The following is a 22,429-nucleotide window of genomic DNA, read 5'->3' as shown; positions in this document are numbered from 1 at the left end:
GGTATTAAATAAATATTTTTAAATAAATTAAGTCTTAGAACAAAATGATCAAATAGCCGGTTGTCTTTGCCGGCTAGTTTTAAACAGAGTGGGGGTTAAGGCTAAAAGGTTCTATAATCACTATGTTAAATAAGGAATCATGTCTGTGCGGAATTCAATGAAAGAAACATCTGAAGAGAATAACAAAGATACAGAGTTGGGAACAATCTTGCACTAGCAAAGAATGACCTAAATAGGTCTGTGCCATCCCTGACTTGGGTGTTCTACTTCTCAGAACATTAAAAGAGACAAGTGACAATGGCAACAATAAAACAACACGACTGATTTGCAGTAAGCCACATCAAATGGAATGTCTAAAGGATTTAACTTCCTTATAGCAATTGAAATAAACGGCAGAAAGATGTGTGTGAAGATTATGAGCTATTCACAAACAGGGCCGGCTCCAGGCACCAGCAAAGGAAGCAGGTGCGCTTGGGGCAGCCAGTGGAAAGGGGCGACCTGTCAGAGTCTTTGGCGGAGAATCCCTCACTTGCTCTCGGAGGGAAAGACCCGCCGCTGAAGAATGAAGCTGTGCGTGGTAGAGCTGCTTCCGAAGTGCCGCCAGTCATGGCTCTTTTTTGGCTTTGCTGCGTGAAGTGGCAAAAAAGCTGGAACCAGCCCTGTGCACAAAACATCCATCTGTGCCTCTGGCTCATCATAAAAATTATTCCACTGTGACTTGACTGCTCACAGAACCAATGCACCTGCATTGTGTATTGCAACTCCTTTCTCTTCCTAATCTGGTTCCCCCGGGGAGCTTGGTCCATGCAGTTCGGTCCTGATGTGCTCCTAGTGCCTCTGCCAGACAGAGAGGTGAGTGATGCTAGACTTGTGATGGCTGTGTGATATGCGCAAGCTGGGACCAGGAGCAGAAACACTAGTTCATTTGGACATTTGTCATCTTTTTTTAAAAAAGCAAAATAACTATGGGCCTAAGCCACAAAGTTCTGGCTCAAATTTTCCCAGAAATAAGAGTATTTGATCTCAGTAACAAAAAAAGTTGTTGAAGTTGGCCTTGTGCCTCTTTCTTTCCGATGGACAAATTTTTTCTGCTTGCTTTTAACCTTCAATATCAGGAATGTCCTGTCTGGTTGTCTTCTTTTGCCAAAGGATTTGACAGGATTTTAGAGGATGTCTGTTAGCTCTCACACTTAACTGAACAAGCTTTAACAAGATTGTCTCCAAAACGTTGACTGGCCATTGGTATTAAATGGGTGTTAATACAAACAGTTCTTTTTAAACTGTTAAAATTTTCCTTCTCCACTTTTTTCAGTCTTCGCTCTTGTGATGCTGTCATGGAGACTTCCAGGTTAGATGGTGTAAAGACATGCACAGAAATCTCTTGACCTTTTCTGTACATTAGAGGAGCAAAGAAGGGTGCACATCCAATTCTTGTCAGTTTGCAAGTTACTTCCCCTCCCACCCCGCCCCAAGAGTAAACGGCAGGGGTGGGGAAAAGCAAGCGCTTCCTGCCGCTTTTAGTTCAGGACTTAAATGTATCATTGGGCACACTTTTCATGAACATGCTGCTTGCAAAATGAAACTTCAAATAGGATGTGATGCTGTATGAATTTGGACACACTCTTGTTTACACCAAAAAGGGAAAATATCATTTTGTAACAATGTCTTGGTCTTGAAGAATGAAACCTCATGGTCGGACTTGAAGAATGAAGCCTCATGGTCGGTCCAAGGGAATGACGACCTGCTCCACAACCTGATAAAGTCAGAGACTTCCATTGATTTCTGTGGGACTCTTCTCTAACTTGGATGTGGGGCTAAATTAAAAACATATCTGACATCCCTGAACTCCAGGAGGGCTTGTATCTGTACTCAGGCCAAATTATGTGTTCATATTGGCCCTGATTCAAAACGATGCTTGAGCTTATGCTTAGCTTTAAGCACAGGCTGAAAGCTACCCCTACCTAGCACTGCACTTCAGAACATGCTTAAGTCTCATTGTGGTCATTGGGACTTAAGCACGTGCTTAAGTCCCAAGTTCTGCAGTGAATAGGGATGGGCTTAATCGTAGGCTTAAAGTTAAGGATGTAACAACTTGCTGCGGTGAGTTGAGGCTTTTCCTGGGGCAACCTCACTGACCCATCTTCATGGTTGACTCAAATCTCAAGAATGAGCACCACCAAAACCCCAGTTCTGAACATCCCTGGATTTAGGAAAAATCCAGGTCTTCATCCATGTGGCTTAGTTCCAACACTACTGGAAACATAAATGTTTCTGCCCATCTTCATGGGCAGATATAGCCTGCAAAAGGCTGTGTGATCGAAACACTGCTCGCTAAGTTTAAATTTGTGTCAAAAATAGAAAATTAAGAGAACCTTCTTGAGCCATAAACAAACCAGGAAGCTCAGTTTGAAGCTCAGTGGCTCTTTCAGTCACTCTGATGACCACTTTGTCTGTTTTATTTTTAGAAATTGGGGCACTGCGTGTACAATAATTTTTAGCAAGCACTGCTCCAGCTGGATAAGACTACTACTCCCTGTGAAGGAGGAACTCTATTCAGATCCTGTTTGGACCTCAAAGGTTCTGAAGGATGGCATTGTACAACTTCATCTTTGTTCACACATTTAATTCAACCAAGGAGTAGTGCCTCCTTTATGCTGGTTCTTGTCCAGCTTGCATGACAAGAGGAGAGGAACCGGGCTGCTGGAACTTGGAACTGCAAAGAAAGGAAGAGTCAGATTCTGACATGCTGGTATAAAACTGGTCCAAGCTATAACTTCATTGACCTCATTGGAGATATCCCTGGTTTGCATCAGTGTGAGAGCACATTTGGGCCCAAAGAGGTTACTTTACTGAAGGCACGTGATCTCCAAATGTGTTTTCAATCATCCAGTGAACAAAGAAGGCTTTTTCTATCAGAGTATCCTAGAAGATTAGGGTTAGAAGAGACCTCAGGAGGTCATCTAGTCCAACCCCCTGCTCAAAACAGGACAAACCCCAATAAAATCATCCCAGCCAGGGCTTTGTCAAGCCGGGTCTTAAAAACCTTTTAAGGATGGAGATTCCACCACCTCCGTAGGTAACCAATTCCAGTGCTTCACCACCCTCGTAATGAAATTGTTTGTTTGTTTTTTTCCTAATATCCAACCTAGACCTCCCCCACTGCAACATGAGACCATTGCTCCTTGGTCTATCATCTGCCACCACTGAGAACAGCCGAGCTCCATCCTCTTTGGAACCCCCCTTCAGGTAGTTGAAGGCTACTGTCAAATCCCCTCCCCCCCCACTCTTCCCTTCTGCAGACTAAATAAGCTCAGTTCCCTCAGCCTCTCCTCATGAGCCATGTGCCCCAGCTCCCTAATCACTTTCATTGCCCTTCGCTGGATGCTCTCCAATTTGTCCACATCCTTTCTGTAGGGGGGCCCAAAACTGGACCCAGTACTCCCAGATGTGGCCTCACCAGTGCAGAATAGAGGGGAATAATCACTTACCTCGATCTGCTGACAATGCACCTACTAATGCAGCCCAATATTCCGTTGGCCTTCTTGGCAACAAGGCCGCACTGTTGACTCATATCCAGCTTCTCGTTCACTCGTTCACCAGGTCTTTTTCTGAAGAACTGCTGCTTAGCAAGTTGGTCCCCAGCCTGTAAGCGGTACATGGAATTCTTCCATCCTAAGTGCAGGATGTTGCACTTCTCCTTGTTGAACTTCATCAGATTTTCTTTTGGCCCAATCCTCCATTTTGTCTAGGTCATTCTGTATCCTATGCCTACCCTCCAGCATATCTACCTCTCCCCCTAGCTGGGTGTCATCTGCAAACTTGCTGAGGGTGCAATCCATCCCATCATCATCCACAGTAGGAGGGGGAGGGGGGAAGGGAGCACCCCTCTCCATTGTGTGGGGTGGGAGAAATATAAACCTTGTAGATTGCAGAAGAATTTTTTTGTCTAGAATCTTTAAAAACAACACCCCCCCCATAAATATTAAGCCGTATATAACCATGCATGTGATTTGTTGTTTCAGACCTTGGAAACAATGGACACAGGGAAACCTTTTCTTCATGCCTTCTTCATTGACTTGGAAGGCTGTATAAAGACACTTAGATATTATGCTGGGTGGGCTGATAAAGTCCAAGGCAGAACTATCCCAGTGGGTAAGTTGAACCATTCCACGTTCACATTTAAAAGCTCCTTTAGTCTGTGATACCAAGTACACTGAGACAGAACCAGTTTAGGGAGTTTTCCTTCTGAAAAAATCATTCCTCCCTTCCACTCCCCCAAATTACTTTATGCCTTATCCCTTATGGACAAGCCATAGAGTTTAACAGAAGATTATGTATCTCCCTGAGAGTTTTGGAACCGCCCTATAGACTTACGAGAATTCTATCCCTGGTTATTGTGCATCCAGTTTCACTGAAACTAAAGATTTCACTGTTGGTGAGACTGCATTGGAAATCAAAGTTCAAAGGATATTTTTGAGTACCTTCTTTGTTGTTAGTTAAATTGGGTTTATTGGAGAGAGGCCAGACCTGCTAGCTCAGATCTGTCGGTAATCAAAATACGTGGCAGACATTCAGTTCCTGGGGGTTTGGTCAAGCTCTAGTTTGTAGGGGTATTTAATTGATTTCTGAACACTTGCAGCATTTTTTTTTAAAACTCCTCTGCCAGGAGTTGTGCACAATTCCGTGCTTCATTACACCCACGCCAGTGGATTTAGTGTGAGTAACCGAGGGAAGAATCTATCCGCTCGTATGTAAGCACAGGTGTGACCTTGAGAAATGACAGGTGGTTTACTTAAGATAACAAGGGGTTTGCATGAAGTGAGTGAACAGCTAATTGAAAGTCAGCAGGCCTAGTGATAGCTGGTGGTCATCCATGAAGGAAAGAGCACCACAGACAAAGGTTAAAGAGCGGCTCCTTCTGGAAGCTGCGAAGGACGGCACTTGTCCACCCCCACCCCGCCCTCCACCAGTCAGCACTGATTTAAGGGTAGCAGAGTCCAAGCCTGTGGCAAATCAGAGATTTCTGTCACCCAAGCTTTAATTTGCAGATCTGCTTCCTATGGCGACTGGCTCTGTCTTGTTTGAGATCACTTCTGAAGTGCATAATAACTAGAGGCCCCCCAAAATGGTGCTTCATAGAAAGCAAAATATCTAATGGGCAAATGGTTTTATTAAAGCTTCTGGCAGGAAATTAACACTAAAATATTTTTTGTTTCTATTATCAGAAACAAAATGTTTGATTCTAATTGAATCAAAACAAAACTTTATTTTTTTGAATCAAATTGAAATTTTGTTGTTGTTTAAATGTTTCTTGTGGCAATTTGTCGCAAAACTTTATTTAAATTTTTCTCTGGGAAATAAACCTGTTTCTCTCCCCCCCCCCACCCCAACTAAAAATCATAAGTGTTGATAATTCACTTTCTTTTATTCTTCACTGAAATGAAGAATTACACCAACTGAACGTGTCTGAGCAGCAGTAGCAAGTGTAAGAGAGGAACTGACCCAGTGGAACTGATGTGGTGAAAGTCCGTGGATTTCGAAGGGTTATACCAGTCTGAATTAGAGCAGCACTTGGCTCTCTGTATATAGCAGAAGATTGGAATTATTCTGGGATAGATGTTTCCTATCAGATAATTTTCACCCTTTTGAAGAGCACCCCGCCTGTGTAGGGGATAGAATGGGTGATTCCACAATCTTCTCAGATTAGCTTCACCTAGTTAACTAGTTTATATTCATTCTGCCTCACTGGTCTGTTGTTTATAGACTCATTTTATATTGTTTCCACTATTCAACCCCCCACAAGGGCAGTACATGCAGGTATGTCACAATATTAGCTTTGATCCCTTATATGTTTTTGTTTTGCAGATGAAAATGTTGTCTGTTTCACCATGCATGAACCGATGGGGGTCTGTGGAGCTATAACGCCGGTAAGTATAAGATTGTCTAATGTTTTTAGCCAAGAGGTGCTCCTACCCTGAGGGTCCCCTCTATTTACAAAAATATATATGCATTCCCTCCCACCCCAGCATTGCAGCCATTGTCCTCTGTTGCAGGGCAAGTTTGCCTCACCCCCTCTTGGGGCAGGATAATTACTTCCCCGCGGTCATGTCCTTATGACCACCTGTTGTCTTGGGGTTGTGTGGGACAAATGGTAAGTCAATATGGTTGTGTGCGCTCTCAAGGTTGTGTGGCCCAATGGCCAGAGTCAGGGTGATGGCCCCTTCTCACAGGGCTGTGGGACCCAATGGCTCAAGTCACTATGGCTTCCCAGTTCAACTGGGTATATCACCTAGTGGTCATCAGAACCCGTTTGACCACCTGGCTCAGCAAGGTGGTATGGCCTAGTGGCAAGAGTCAGAGCCACCCTCACTCAGGACTGTGTGGCCTAGTGGCCATCATCAGCAAGGTCCCCCTCTCTTGGGGACGTGGGGCCTAATGGCCAGAGTCAGTATAACTGCCCTTTCCATGGGGCTACGTGACCTAGTGGCCTGTCAGGGGAGTGGGCCACCACCCCAGGGTGGGTGACAACCTGGTAGGGGGGGGGTCCCAGGCTCTCCCCGCTTCACCAGGTCCCAGCTCAGGGCCCTGTCAGTGGCAAGTATGCCGGTTAGTGGGGAATCTGTCCGAAATACACTGACTCCACTTGGCAACAGAACTAGTCTCCTTGAGCTACTTCCTACCTGGTTCCTGATTTTGTGGTCCCAGCGTTACCACGGTCTCTGGACTCCTCAATCAGTACAGCTCCCAACAACTCCACCACTCACTGGGCAACCTCCAGAGTCTAAGCATCCCTGGCTTCCGCTGTCTGGGGCTTCTGCGGTTCCTGGGCTGGAGCTTGCAGCATGTATCCTCTTTCTTTGGTGGTCAGCTCTGAATGAGCTGAGCTGCTCCCTTTTATACCTAATCTCCAGCTGGAGCATGCCCAGCAGGGCCGCGGGGGTGTGGCCTCCTTGGTCCAGAGAGTGGAGTTAACCCTTGCAGTACCAGTGCGGGACAAGTGTGCCCCATCACACCCTCCTAGATGAGGAGGTTGAACTGGAGGGCATTCCTTTTGGAGCCTGTTGATGTTTCTTGACTCATCAGAAGGAATTAACCTATGGCATTCTGAACGGCTCTTTGGCATAGAAGGCTGGGTCTCAAGATCAAATGTCAGTCTCTCATATGGCACTTACATAAGAGTCACCAGTGACCCGTCCATGATCATCTGCTGTTCTTACCTCTTGATCCTTTTCTTATTGAGTGGCTGCAAGTTAGTTGTCCTGACAGTTATGGTTGTTGACTGGCTCTGAGGCATTGTGGTTTGTTTAGTTTTTAAATCGTCATTTATTAGTTTGTTTCCTTGTTCCCATTGTTTTGTTTTATAGCTGATCAATACCATTTTTCCTTTTCCTAGTGGGTTTATTTCTGATGCTGAGAAACTCTGGCTAGTACTTGGAATTTGTCAGTTCTTCAGCAATAGGTACAGGGCTGGCGCTTCCATTAGGTGACCCTAGGCGGTCGCCTAGGGTGCCAGGATTCGGGGGGCAGCATTTTGTGTGCGCCCCATGGGAGCTTCCGGTTCCGCTTCCGCACCACCGAAGAAGGACCTTCTGCTGACATGCCACGGAAAACAACAGCAGGCAATCGAGCAGCTCAACGGCTGCCGCTGTCACCTGCGGCATTTCGGCGGAGGGTCCTTCTTCGGTGGCGCGACGGGAGCGGAACCGGAAACTCTTGCGCACCCCGTGGGGAGTGCACAAAATGCCGCCCGCTGAATTCCACCTAGGGCGCCAGAAACCCTGGCGCCGCTCCTGAATGGGTATTTGCTTTATTTAAATAGGCAGCCCGACTTTACAGCTGTAGAGGAGCCGCAATGATTGTCAAGTGCTTTGAACATCTGTGTTAGAGGTAAAGAGCAGTATGTGAGCTACTTTCCTGTGGGAGTCTGTTGGGGAAGGTCAGAGGAAGATCTCGGGCCAGTGTTGTGGAGGGTGAACCAGACTAAAACAACTTGGTGTTTTTGGTGGGACACTGAAGACTTTGAGCCTGATCCAGTTTGCATTAATGTCAGTGGAAGATTTTGCAACTAACTTCAGTAGGAACAGGACTGGGTCCCTCGTGACTGACTTCTGACCTAAGTCTCGGGGTTGAATGGGCTGTTTGTGTTTGCCTGAGAGAGGTGACTGCAGAGGGATTGGGAGATGGAATAGGAGAGTCTCCTGTAGATCAGTGTTTCCCAAACTTGGGATGCCGCTTGTGTAGGGAAAGCCCCTGGCAGGCTGGTCTGGTTTATTTATGTGCCACGTCTGCATGTCCAGCCGATCGCGGCTCCCACTGGCCGCGGTTCACTGCTCCAGGCCAATGGGAGCTGCTGGAAGTGGTGCGGGCTGAGGGACGTACTGGTAGTTAGCAGAGGCCTAACAGTTATAGAATCATAGGACTGGAAGGGACCTCAAAGTCATCTAGTCCAGTCCCCTCCACTCATGGCAGGAGTAAGAATTCTTTGGACCTTCCCTGACAGGTGTTTGTCCAATCTGCTTTTAAAAATCTCCAATGATCGAGACTCCACAACCTCCCTAGGCAATTTATTCTAGTGCTTAACCACTCTGACAGTTAGGAAGTTCTTCCTAATATCCAACCTAAACCGCCCTTGCTGCAAGTTAAGCCCATTGCTTCTTATCCTGTCCTCAGGGGTTAAGAACAACTATTTTTCTCCCTCTTCCTTGCAACAACCTTTTATGTACTTCACAACTGTTCTCATGTACCCTCTCTTGTCCAGACTAAACAAACCCAGTTTTTTTCAGTCTCCCCTCATAGGTCATATTTTCTAGACCTTTAATCATTTTTGTTGCTCTTCTCTGGACTTTCTTCAATTTGTCCACATCTTTCCTGAAATGTTGGGCCCAGAACTGGACACAGTGCTCCAGTTGAGGCCTAAGAGTAAGCGATTAAGTACTTATTCTTGTGCTAATTTATCTAGGGTTATAAAATTAAGTGCTTTGTAATAAACTAACCACAAAAGAACAAACCCAGTGGAATTATTTGGAGATGTTTAATGTGTAAGCCATGAGGTTACCCTCATTAACGTACTGGGAAGATTGGGAAATGTATTGCTGCAAATAACTATGTCAGCAAATTGGAACTCCAGTTGTGGTTTCCTGGATAGCCATCCATGGACATGGGGCCAGTATTCAGTCAATTATGGTCCTGTGGTGTGTGGCTGTGCAGGGGAAGGAGGCCTGAGATATAAAATAAGTTGGATTTACACCTTGTTTTTTAGTTGGGACATCGGAGTGACAAAGTAGGTGGGAGCCCAGAATGGCATCTCCACTTATGAATTTCTCCAGTTACATTTCTTTCCAGCTTCACTTCTCACGGCCTCCATAGGCTGTGACTATGCACAACATAAAGGCTGCAAGTATGTACAATGCAGGAAACTATAGTACTTATACACATGTAGATTGATTTTTCTACTTCAGTTCTATTTGTCTGTCCTAACTACAGCTCATAAAGTCTCTGTGTGCTTCACCAATCTCCAGCTCAGTAAAACTTCTCCCATAGTTGTCTGAGTAAGAGAACCTGTCATTCATGCCTGATGCAATTTGTACTCTAAATTTTTTTTTTCCAAAGGCGATACCTATGTAACCCACGCAGGTGCATACACTGTCATGAGTCCTTTGTAATGGTGAATATCTCCTTAGTCGTTTTATTTTCTCTGAAAGCAAAGGGGAATGCTGCACAGAGGTCAACAGGGAGCTGACTGGCGCTAATATGATCAACTTTTTACTCTCTTTCAGTGGAACTTTCCATTGCTCATGCTTGTTTGGAAGATGGCACCAGCACTGTGCTGCGGGAACACACTGGTTATTAAACCAGCTGAGCAGACACCCCTCACTTCCCTCTACATTGGTTCCTTAGTCAAGGAGGTAAGAAATCTTAGCAGCACATTCAAGGAGTTTATCCAGGTTATTGTTTCTCATAGGCAGTGGGTCCAGTTCAAAAGGCAGCTGTAGCCACTGTCAGCTCCCAAAGATGTTGCTGCCAGCTCTGTTCAATACCAGACCTAGAAACAACCTTCTCTTTTTCTTTCAAACTTTTATCTCTTGATCTCTGTGAATGAATGCCCTAATTCACCAAGGTACTTGTGCAAGTGTCCAGTGTTAAACATGCAAGTAGTCCCAGTAACTTCAATGGGATCAGGCTAGACACATACTTAAAATTGGGCATGTGGTGGGCGCGTATCTTGCTGAGATAGTGCCTACATCACTAGGTATGTCTTTTTTTTTTTTCTGTTTTTTTTTTTTTTCTGTTTTTTTTCTAATACGTTTAGTGAGACTATTTGGAGCTAAATTCTGCCCCCCTTATTCATGTTAGCGGAATTGTCCCATAAGTTGTGGGACTGATCACAAAGCAGGATACTACTTGGCAGTAGTACAGGTGGCAGAATTTGGCCCTTAGAATATAGGACCGGATCCTGCAGCTGCTTCCTGCACAGAAATTGCATTACATCATCGTGACCGTTGTATTACAACTGACTTACGAAAGTGTGCCTGGTGCTTAACAGAGAACAAAGATCTAGTCCCCATACCGAGCATAGGGGTTATGACCCAGGGCCCTAATCCTGCATGGAAAACAATGCAGGTGCAGCCATGTGCTCCCACAGTTCTTGGTTGAAAGATCAGGACCCAAGACCCTCCCAGGGAAATACATTTCAGATGTATGGCCTAAATCTTCCTAAACCAGGGAGTTGACTTCACCCCTGGTGCAAGCCCACTGACATCAATGCAGTTAAGCCAAGGATGAATATGTTTCCCCCACTCCCGCCCCCAGTGGAAGCCACCAACTCATCCATCCATGCCTCTTGATGGCTCAGTCCTGCAGCCTTTACTCACATGGGCCTCAATTTTGCCCATCCTGGCCTAAACAAGTCAGTTGTCCTATTAAAGTCAGTGTCACTTAAACACAGATCTAAAGTTATATGTGTTCTTATGTGCTTTGCTGAATTGTTGCCATAGGCAGTCCCAAAGACAATGCTTATATGGCCACACACATCTCTTGCTCGCTTTAATTTTTTTTTAAATAGTTTAGCAAATGCCCAGGAGTTTAAACCAATGTTCCCAGCAGAATGAGCAGCAAAGCGTTGAACACCCTTTGTCTCTTCCCTCCCCTTTCCCAAGCTGGAACAGGCAAACTAGACAACCATCAAACCCCTAAAACCTGACCCAGAAGAGAGTAGAATTTTCCAAGGCAATTTATAACCAAACCATGTTCCTTTTTTTTCCCCCTGTATCGGATGCATTAAAAAGAATCTCATGCAAGTTACACAAATAACTCTATTAGTGCAGGTGCAGGCTCTTATTAGCCTCATGAATGTGTGTACTAGAAGTGCCCACAGGAAATGAAGGGAGCTGAATAACGATCAACTCATGGGATACTAGGCAAGCAGGTTGTGTGCCTGCACTTCCCAGTCAGAAATGGAGACTAACCAGCCTAGAAATACACCTCTTCGTAGCAGCCCACGTTTCAGAGAGCAATAAACAGATCAGCTGGGCCAAGACTTTGGCTTGCATTTCACTAGAATTTTACCAAAGTTTTGCCTATTGTCATTGTGCCAGAACACACAAAATGGCTGCCATAGGTTAATACATTATAAATGTGGTGAAAACTGGTGTAAGTCTCTTACCATCTGCTCTCTTGGAGCTAGTGAAAATAAACACATCATCTAGTGGTGTCTTACTGGTATCTTAATCCTCCTGCCCTCTGAAGAACCACAAGAGGCAACCTCAGGATCTTCTGCTCAAAACAAACTTTAAAGGGCCAAATTTTGCCTTTAGTCATCCACTGACTAGGGTTGTATAGCTGTGGCTGAAGGCTAAATTTGGCCAGAAGATTTTTTTGTTATAACAGCAGAGCTGCGAAATTCAAATCCTCCAATAATTCTCCTGGTGATTCCAGGCACTTAATTGTCTCTTCTTTTCATCATGTCCAATCCAGTAGGTAACAAGCAGCACAGTGCTGGGAAAAACAACAGAGTCCTTGTGGTACTTTAGAGATTAAGACATTTATTTGGGCATAAGCTTTCGTAGCCCACGCAAGCTTATGCCCAAATAAATGTGTTAGTCTCTAAGGTGCCACAAGGACTTCTCGTTGTTTTTGCTGATACAGACTAACACGGCTACCCCTCTGGAACCTGAGTGCTGGAAAAGGTCATGAATCTGGTAAATTGTCCATTTGCTTTTGATTTCAAAGCTTTGTGTGCTGCATGACTCATTCTTAAAAAGTACTAAGCATACCTTGGGGTTTGATGAACATTCGGGCCCTGATTCTGGTTTCAGTGTGGCCACTTATGTGAGAAAAGTCGTGCACGTATGTAAAGCGTTTGCAGGATCGGGGATGGGGGGGTTGGTTAACTTGCTGGGGCATTGAGAGACTCAGCTGATTAATGTTTAGAAAGTTCTTTGAGATGCTCAGATAGAAAACACTATTGAAATTTCCATTGAGTGATGGTAAATCCTTCATATAGGAGCATATCCTGGTTTTTAGTTCAAGCAAATTGGAGTGCTGGGATGAAATCTGAATGGTTCTTATTGCCCTATTTCTATAGTCTAATCTCTAACTTCATTTTCAGGTGGGCTTTCCTCCCGGTGTGGTAAACATTGTGCCAGGATATGGCCCCACAGCTGGGGCAGCCATTTCCGCCCATCAGAACATTGACAAAATAGCTTTCACTGGATCAACAGAGGTAGGTGATCACTTTCTGCTTAATCTTGCCTTTAGCCTTACTGAATTACTGGACACTGCTCTTTGCAAGGAGCGGTATTTCTCTGGTAGAAGTTCTGTCTGGGGAAGCTCAGACCCTTGTAATTTTAGTGATACTCAGCGCTTGAGGGACAAAAAAAATCTGTATGGTGGAATTTTTCAGAAGTTTTGGGCCGTGTTCTAACGCTGCTCCCACTGTAGTCAATGACCACTGACTTCTGTCGAAGCAGTTAGGCCAACATTTAATGCTTTTGAAAATCTCTACTTTTTTTTTTTTTTTAACCTTATTCTTGCCAAAATTCTGAAGGTCCATCACGAATAGTGCCTAGTCTATAGACAAGGTGATCTGCTGGAGCGGTCATTAGCATCATAATGATTTAAAAATCACATTATCTGAAATAACCTGGCATTCATCAGTTGGACATCAGCATTGGCCAACAAGATTGCATAACTATAAAACAATGTTATATTCCATATTAAACAATTCTGCTGGTGTTTTAATCACACACTAGTTATTGAGTCTTCTACAAAAATAAAACCCAGTGCTTTATCCATTTTGGGCCAAATCCTGATCCCATTGGAGTCCAAGTCAATGACAAAATTTGTTCTGAAAGGGACTAAGAGTTGGCCCTCTAATAGTAAAAATGGTATAGTACAAACACCTTCAACCCAGTGTTTTCCCCTCCCTTTAAATTTAGATACATACAATTAAAATATGACAACAATAAGAATCCTTTTGGGGCTGTATGTGCAAGATAGAGATGTACACCTGCTTTGATCAGGGAAAATGACCTCTCCAAGTGGTCGCTTGGGGTTAGCCGTGTGGGGGAAGGGTTGTGCTGGTCTGTCTTGCTCTTTTTGTTGTCTGTTAGTACTGAGCAAATAACTGACAACCAACTTGTATACTGAATTTCACTTTCGGTGAGGCTTTGAGCTAGATATTTGCTATTGAAGCCTGAGCGCGCTAATGGCAGGCCGAAAGAGAACACACAAGTGCGTGAGTGCTGCTGAATCAAAATTTGCCTACAAATTTGAACAGTTTTTTCACTAGTTGCTTAGCAACTTTGCCCCTGTAGTAATATTGCAAGAAAAGCTATAGCAATGAGTATGCAGCATGTGTATATCCTCATCCCCTGCATGACAAAGGGCAGCATCCAATAAAGGAAGGTGCTTATGCCAAGGATCTACATGTGTTGGCTATTCAACCAGGCCAAGTGTTGGACTTGTGGTGTTTGTTTTTGTGTTTTTTCATTTTCCTTTGAGTATTTACCTCCTACTTGAGCATTCTTCCAACTCTTCCATTTTGACATTCACCGCATGCTTTTTATAATTTGCATAATTATGATAAATTACCCTGAGCTGCCTTCTCCAACACCAGAGGTGTGTCATTTTAAAGGTTCAAAGACATGCTGAAGGCCAAATGTTGTGTGTTTTTAACAGCACCATCTAGTGGCTGATCATACATATGTGCATTCCCATTGGTTATCCCATAGGGGATTCTGCATGGAGCATCCTTGTTCCTTGTGAAGATTGTAGTATAAATATGAATGGGATCAGCAGCATGCTCGTGTTGGGTATTGACCTTTATTTGATTCTCTGTATAATTAGACAAAATATGTAAAATACATAGATTATTCTTAGCTTACAAAGATAATTATTTCTATCATCAAAATCAGGCGCTCCCTGTTCTAAAATCCTATAAACTTTCTTGTTTTTGTAACAAATAGTCTGGCCTATTATGTATCCACTTTTTATAAAAAAAAAAAAACAAAAAAAACAATCTGTCATCACAAGAAAATGCATTGAATAGCCTCTTTCTTAAGGGCTGAAATCCTGGCTCCATCCAAGTCAGTGAGAGGTTTTTCCATCAACTTCATTGGAGTCAGGTATTTTATCTTTGAGTGGTGGGTGGGCATTTAAAAACTGAAGTGCTCTGATACAGTAATAAGGGTCATACTGAGTACATTAGGTAGGTAGATATTTCTAACCAGTTTCACTTCCTGGTTCTTGTGCATTAGTATCATGCTTTAATATTTGGCTGCAAATACTGCAGGCAAATGTTTAAATCAAAATGAACATGGGGTAGGGAGAATGAAAACATATTTTTAAAAATATGTTAGGTTAACATAAATACATAACAATGTTGATCTTTAATTATCTGATAGTGTTTTCTTCTAGCTTCCTACTTTTCAGTGAGTTTAATTTATTCCTAATCAAGCAGCTACCATATAATGTCTCTCTTACCCTGTTAGCTTTATAGCAAGTTATGTTAATTTTCAGCAGAAAACAGTTTTCTGTTTCTATTATCTTGAGGGCTAGCCAGGCAAGCTAATGGCAGACTCTGCACTGTTAATTGGAAGGACCAGGGCCACTTCTAGTTTGGGAATCTTGCCTAGTTATAAAGGTAGCAGATGAAACTTGAGTGTAGCAATGAACTGTTCAGCTGATTGACACTTATGTTCTTTTTACTCTTCTGATTCAACAAGATCCGAGTGTTTCTCCCAGGCACAAAACTGAGTACAAGGTTAAGAGGACATGCCATTCACATACCATAGATTCAAGGAGCACAATTTCTTTAGCGGAACAAAGAGGAGGCTGAGGAGTAACTTGGTCACAGTTTTTAAATGCATGTTTGGGGAACAAACATTTTGATGATGGACTCTTCAGTCGAGCAGGCAAGGTAAAACAAAAGCCAGTGGCTGAAATTTGAGCCTAGACCAATTCGGACAGAAAACATGGCCTAAATTTTTAACGGCCAAGAGAGTTCACCATTGGAACAACCTATGAAGTCTCCATTACTGGAAATTCTTCAATCAAGATTGGATGTTTTTCTAAAAGATAAGCTGTAGTTCAAACATGAATTGTTTGGGGGAAGTTTGGTGATCTGTGTTATGCAGGAAGACAGACTAGATGATCAGTCTTTGATTTCAAATCACCTTGTCAGAAAATACTAGGGGAAAATTCAAATCAAACAATAGTTTGTTTGTTTGTTGGTTTGTTTTTCTGCTTCAAAAATTTTCATGGGAAAAAACATTTCCTCTTTTTTGTTGTTGTGTTGTTTTTTTTTTGACCAGCCCTAATTATATGACTATTGTAAATTCCTAGGACAATTCATTCTGTAGCCAAAAAGTAAAACCTGTCATGTGGTAGTAGATATACTAATACCAGAGACCGAATCCCTTCTCTAAGTGCAAAATTCACCTCATTAAGTGTGGAGCCATGACTGGTACCTTCATAACAAATGGCAGGGTGTCACCTGATAGATTATACTTTTTATAAGAACAGTAGTCCATTAGCAATACTTCTTGCATTGTCCAATTAGGGGTCTGATCCTGCAGCCCTTACTCTGTCCAAAAAATGACTTCTGGGGGACCATGTGCATAGGTAAGAACTATGTAATACCAGGTCCCTACATTTCAGTTATATCTAAGACAAATGATAAATATTTGTGATTTTAAAAATTGCAAGATCCAACTTGGATGGCACAGTACCTTGTAGAAGCAGGTGGTGAGAACTAGAAAATTCAGAGATTGGAAACCTGGAAGAATTATTTTATAATTCTAGCAGTTTCACAGCCTGTCCTGCTCTTGTTAACCTCATGCATTTTGACACTTTGAATGAAGTAATTTTTTTTAGAGGAATAAACCTGTGCCCTGTGAATCCCAATGCCACAGGTTGGAAAACTGATCAAGGAAGCGGCCTCTAAAAGTAATCTCAAACGGGTGACACTGGAGCTTGGAGGGAAGAACCCCTGCATTGTGTGTGCGGATGCTGACTGTAAGTATTTGTCACGTTGCAGTTCAATAATTTTCTAGTCTCCGTGGCCAGCACAGCACCGCTAGTGGCTCCCATGTAACCTCACAGGGCTCCAGCAGAGGACACAGTGTGGTCCAACTTGCCACAAAGCCTGGCCAAGACTCCTTTGCTAGAGGGTGTGCTGCGCTGCTCCCTGCACCAGCCAGGTGCTTGGCTACAAAAGGAGGGTTCATGTGAACAAGAGTGGACTGTTCTGAATGCTCCCCTCCCTGGGGTGACCCACTGGGAAAGAACCCTGCTGGCTGAGGCTGCAAAGATGGTGTATTGTATCAGTGCGGCCCTGTTCGGCTGGCCACACAATTTGCTCAGCCAGCACACCTGCACTGACTCGTTCTAGTCTCTTTGACAGAAGAGAAGCTGCAGCTGCTTTATGTAAAGGCAGCATCCTTCCCACAATACTTCCACAGGGGATAAGGACTAAATTCTGCCATCCTTAATGGGATGACTAGTGAGGAATAAGCTACTACTCAGTGTGAGTCAAGGTGACAGAACTGGGCCCTTAGCTGAGACGTGCAACTGGATACTGTGCCAAGAGTAAGGATGGTGGTGCTAGGGTGACCAGATGAGATGAAGAAAATATTGGGACACATGGGGCAGGTGGGCGCATGGGTCTGCTGCTGGAGCAAAGAAAAGAAAAAAAGGCTGAGTGCTGCCGTCGGAGCGAAATATCGGGACAAATTGCGTCCCAACCAAAGATCGATTGGGACGCGGTACAACCACCCAAATATTGGGACAGTCCCAATTTTATCCGGGACATCTGGTCACCCTAGATGGTGCAGTCAGTCAGAAGATTTGGTTGTGTCTTACTGCTTACAGGGAGCTTGCTTTCTTGATATTTTTATAGGCCTCCTTGAAGTAAGTTTTTTGAGGAAGCATTGAGAGGGGGAACTGGTAATGAGGGAGTTTCAACAAGTCTCATTAATTTCTGGTTTAAGTCAGTAGAACGCCTCACTCTGTCTGTGGTGACCTTTCCATTCCAGTGGACTTGGCGGTCGAATGTGCCCATCAAGGAGTTTTCTTTAATCAAGGCCAGTGCTGCACTGCTGCCTCTCGAGTATTTGTGGAGGAGCAGATCTACCCGGAATTTGTCAAGCGCAGCGTTGAGTACGCCAAGAAACGACTCATTGGAGACCCATTCGATGCCAAAACTGAACAAGGGCCACAGGTAATGATGTGCTTGAGAATAGTTTTCTGTTCTCCTGGTGCAAGTGGTGTTCGTGTGAGAGCTGAAGTCCTGATCCAGCGATATGTCATTTATTATTTCTTCTCTCCATTCTAAACATCAATTAATCATGATGGTTGACATGTTGGCTCTTTCTATAAATGAACTGAAAGCTTGATAAAGAAATTTATACAAGTGGGCTTCCCTTTTGCATAGTAATGCAAAATCTGTTATGGCACAGGGAGTATTTTGTGCAGGCAGAGCATGGTAGCTGCAGATGTGTTATAATTCAGCTATAAAATACTGATGCTACCTCATCACAGGGTAATCTATAGAAGTGGAAAACAAAACCTTTAATGCACAGGGGGGGGTTAAGCAGAGGCCGTAGAAGGCAGGAGGATGCCAAGCTGACCTGAATATCAGCCTTGCCAACATTTCGGGCTTTTACACCTCTTCTTATCCCTTCTAAGGAAGCCATAAAGATCCACGATCGAGGGCAATATTTCCTCTTCTCCTAGGCCAACCAGTTATTAATAAAACATAACAACAAACAGAACTTATGCTCTGCCAAAGGTAAATGGGGAAAATGCCATTCCAAAAAGTTTCACAACTTAGTCTAACTCTGGAATCCATAATTTTCTATTGGTTCTGACTTTTCCTAACACCAACTAGAAAGTCTTAGGCCGTCGCCATGATAGCCTGGTATGAAATAGGCAGGTTCTACTTACAGTTGGAGTTCTGAAACCAGTGAGGGCCCAGTTCTGCCAGCCATTCTGACTGTGCATAATGACTTGCTCATGCAAGTCATGACTTTGAAATCACTGGACTGCTTGCATGAGTAAATTATGACTCAAGGTGAATGAGGATGGCAGAATGGGGCCCTTGATAAGAGGTATGCGGTAATCAAAGAATCCTACGTGATGGCTAGTGCGATAAGACCAGATTCTGATATCTTTGCCTAGGCCTGGTCTACAGCTAAACTTAAGATCAACATAGCTACATTGCTCAGTGGTGTGAAAAATGTGTATGCCTGAGCGCCGACCTATGCCCCTGGTGTAGAGGCAGTTAGGTCAATGGAAGAATGCTTCTGTCAACCTAGCTATTGCCACCTGAGGGGAAGAGAAAAACTACTGGAACTGGAGGAGAAAAAAACCAACCTTCTGGCCCTGTAGGAAGCATCTAAGCTACAGTGGCACAGCTACAGAGCTGTAGTGTAGACATGGCCTTGCATTAAGCAACACCTTCCTTTGCAAACAGTCCCATTTGAAGCCAGTGGAATTGCTTGCAAAATAAGAACTGGTCTACACTAAAAACACTGCAGCCACACCGCTTCAGCGACATAGGCTGACATGAGGGGGTTCTCCTATTGGCCTAGGTAATCCACCTCCCAGAGAGGCAGTAGCTAGGTTGACGGGAGAGTTCTGTCAACCTTGTGCTGTCTACATTAGGTCAGTTTAACAGTGTTGCTCAGGGGGGTGGATTTTTCATGCCCCACCCTGAGTGATGTAGTTATAGCGACCTAATTTCCTAGTGTAGACCAGGCCTTAGTTGCTATTCAGGGAGACTGAAGGTACCTCGGACTGAAAGCTCCTAAGGGCTGGGGCTGTCTTTTTTTATTTTGTGTTTGTACAGCACCTAGCACCACAGGGTCCTGGTCCATAAATAGATGCTATGGTAATACAGATGATAAAGTGGCTAGTAGCGAAGTTGGGGTGCCCACTGACTCACATACAACAGGACCACATGTCCTATTTCTCCTGTTCTACCTGACCTGATGCATATGCCCTTTCCTTCTCTCCTGCATGTCTGCGTGCCAACCATCTAAACAAGAGGAGATCCAAGATAGGGAGTGGAGTGGGGGAGGCTGTTTTCAGAGCTTTTGTGTGGTTCCCAGTGCAACACAAACCATTTCCTCTGTCTGCACATAATCAGAACAGCTGCTTCTCTGGAGTCTGGCTTTTGGACAGGGTGCGTTCCAGGCTGGCACTAGGGAAACGTGCATTTTGGATCAAATGGTTCAAATCTGAAGGGGGGGGGGGACTCCTTCAGAACCATTTAAAATATAAAAAACCAGTAAATCCTCCAAAAGTAGTTTCCAAAGATACAGGGCTAGATCCTCAGCTGTTGTAAACCATTGTAAATTATGCTTACACCATCTGGTCCAGCGTGTCTGAATCTGATTCTCCTCTCGTTTACACCCATGTAACTCAGGAGTTACTCCTCTTGTAGTCAGTAAAGATATTCCTGAAATACACAAGGTTGAATGAGAGTAAAATCTGGTCTGGGGTATTTATAAAAAATTCTGCAAAATACTTTTTCCAGAAAAAAATCCCTGATGTCCCAAATCAAGAGAGATTTTTTTTTTTTTTGGTGCTGCTGTGAAAATATAGGAGCAGCTCCTCAGCTGATGTAAATCAGAGTAGCTCCACTGAAGTCAATGGAGCAATATAGAATGACAGCAGCCAGAAACCTGGCCCACGTTACAGACATATTTTAAAAACACGGTTGGGAGACTTTGGGTGAATGGCTCCTTAGGCCTGTCTCCATGGTCAGAGCTGAAGTAGGCAGATTCCATTGTTCTCTCCATTGCATTCTCCTGGGTGGGGAAGATAAATATGTGCTGTTTCTGTATTTAGATTTGTTTGTTAATACCTTGCAATACTTAAAAGCCTCAGCTGTTGTGCTGGACATGGTACACCCAGAGGGGAGTCAAATAGGCATCCAAACATTAAGGAGAAGGAGCACAATGTCAGGGCAAGGAAGCTACACAGAATATTTCTCCTCCTCTTGCCCCCATGCACACTGTTGGGACATATTGTATTTGGGATATATATATTATATGCTGCAGAATATCCATATGACTGACGGGCTACATAGAAAAGGAGTTTTGGGGCCCAGCAAATATCTCCACAAAGAGTCTTTTATTCCCTTTGCATCAAAAGTTAAAATGTATGGCAATAGCACCAGCCACTCGCACTGCATTACTCCTCTGGGCTGGGTCATGTCATATGCAGCTTGTGACCAACAGCCAATGGGAGCTGGCCACAATATTACTCTGTGTCAAAAGCCACTCTCTCTGCAGATGCCTAGGGGCTGGGAGGCTGCTTTCCTGTGGATCCCCTGGCCTTGTGTCCATTTCTGTCTCGCTGATCCATGGGAAGGACGGGTATAACCCACGTATATGAGCAGCCAACTTACTGCATTAGCTTCCCCTTCGTAGTGCCGCAGCCTGCAGGGGAACATACATGTAACCCTTCTGCCAAGTGAAGCCAGCAGCAACAAGGGCCAGGTTCAGTATCTAGGGGTACCTTTTCAACAATAAAACACAAAACCAGCTCGAGCCCCCACCCAGTGACCTGGGACAATTACACCCCCCCCAGGCGCCTCTATGGGGCAATACTTCACCTCTTGCAAGCACAGAGTCTGAGTGTAGCAAAAAACTTTTAACAAAGGCCATGTCTACACTACAGCATAAAATCGAAATTATTAAAACTGGTTTTATAAAACTGGTTTTATAAAATCGATTTTACGCGTCCACACTAGGGCATATTAATTCAGTGGTGTGCGTCCATGGTCCTGGGCTACCATCGATTTCCGGAGCGGTGCACTGTGGGTAGCTCAGTAAAAGAATGAGACCAATAACTTCGATTTCCGTCCACACTAACCCTAAATCGATATAGTAATATTGATTTTAGGGTTACTCCTCTCCTTGGGGAGGAGTACAGAAATCGATTTTAAGAGCCCTTAAAATCGATTTAAAGTGCCTTGTAGTGTGGACGGGCACAGCGTTAAATCGGTTTAACGCTGTAGCGTGGACCAGGCCAAAAGGAGGGAATTAACACAGCATTAATTTGGGAAAACACCACAGCTAGGGCTCATAAACACAAACGATGAGCAAAAGACCCACCCCCAAATAAGCTGTGCAGTGTCTTTTTTCCCTCAAGGTCTTAAGTCCAGCAGTCCCTTCAGTGTGCCCGTCCCTTCTCTGTATCCCACTCATTGTTGCTGTCCTGGGCCAGTGCAGCCCCAGAGCTCAGAGGTTCAGCCCCAGAGTTCATTTCCCACTCTGTGTGGAAGGCAGGGTGGGTAAGGAGGCACCTTACATGCTGCACTGCTTGGGGACTCACTCGTTGCCCCAAAGGCCGATTGCCATGCCTCTGTGGGGCTCTGCGCTGGCCCTCTCCACCAGCTTCTCTGCTGGCTCCTTGCAACACCTTTCCACCAGCTGCCCTGCTAGCTGCTTGTCACTCCTCTCTGGAAGCTGCCTGCTCACCAAGATCTCTTCATTTCCCCCCCCCCCTCCCTTAACACAGCTCTCAGTGATTTCAGCTGTTAGTGGGGGAGCTTCACTAGTGCACACTGGGCAGTCTCTTGCAATAGAGACACTGTCCCAAAGTAGGCCTAATACTTAAACATAGGTATTAGTGGTTTCAGCTCTGCAGCATGTAACAAGACTCTCAGTTGAGTCTTTCTTAGCTCTTTTATTCTCCCATGGAGAGAAGAAGGGCCAAATGGTGTCTAGAACCTTAAACAGGGCCAACACCACCAGGTACAAATACCAGTCGCTGCCTGCCCCCCCTCCCCCCACCCCATTCTTGGGCTTTGGAACCCAGGTCTCCTGCCTAGTGAGTGCTGTTCAGGTGAGTCCCTCCATCGGGGTATGTCAGGTACAGTTCTGCTGCCCTTGGTTCACACAAGAATAGCAACTCTTTA

General features: G+C 44.4%; 1 protein-coding gene across 1 annotated transcript in view; it reads left to right on the top strand.

Annotated features, from left to right (window-relative positions):
- Positions 1-22,429, top strand: part of ALDH1A3 (aldehyde dehydrogenase 1 family member A3) — a 49,663-nt gene that overhangs the window by 14,141 nt on the left and 13,093 nt on the right. The window contains exons 4-9 of the mRNA XM_030578738.1: positions 4,023-4,152; positions 5,866-5,927; positions 9,777-9,905; positions 12,608-12,721; positions 16,413-16,515; positions 17,535-17,719. Of these exons, the coding sequence (XP_030434598.1) occupies positions 4,023-4,152; positions 5,866-5,927; positions 9,777-9,905; positions 12,608-12,721; positions 16,413-16,515; positions 17,535-17,719 (723 nt within the window). The remainder of the gene's footprint in view (positions 1-4,022; positions 4,153-5,865; positions 5,928-9,776; positions 9,906-12,607; positions 12,722-16,412; positions 16,516-17,534; positions 17,720-22,429) is intronic.

The sequence above is a fragment of the Gopherus evgoodei genome, chromosome 10 (assembly GCF_007399415.2).
Source record: "Gopherus evgoodei ecotype Sinaloan lineage chromosome 10, rGopEvg1_v1.p, whole genome shotgun sequence".
Lineage (NCBI taxonomy): Eukaryota > Metazoa > Chordata > Testudines > Testudinidae > Gopherus > Gopherus evgoodei.
This window is presented reverse-complemented; position numbering and strand designations above follow the sequence as displayed.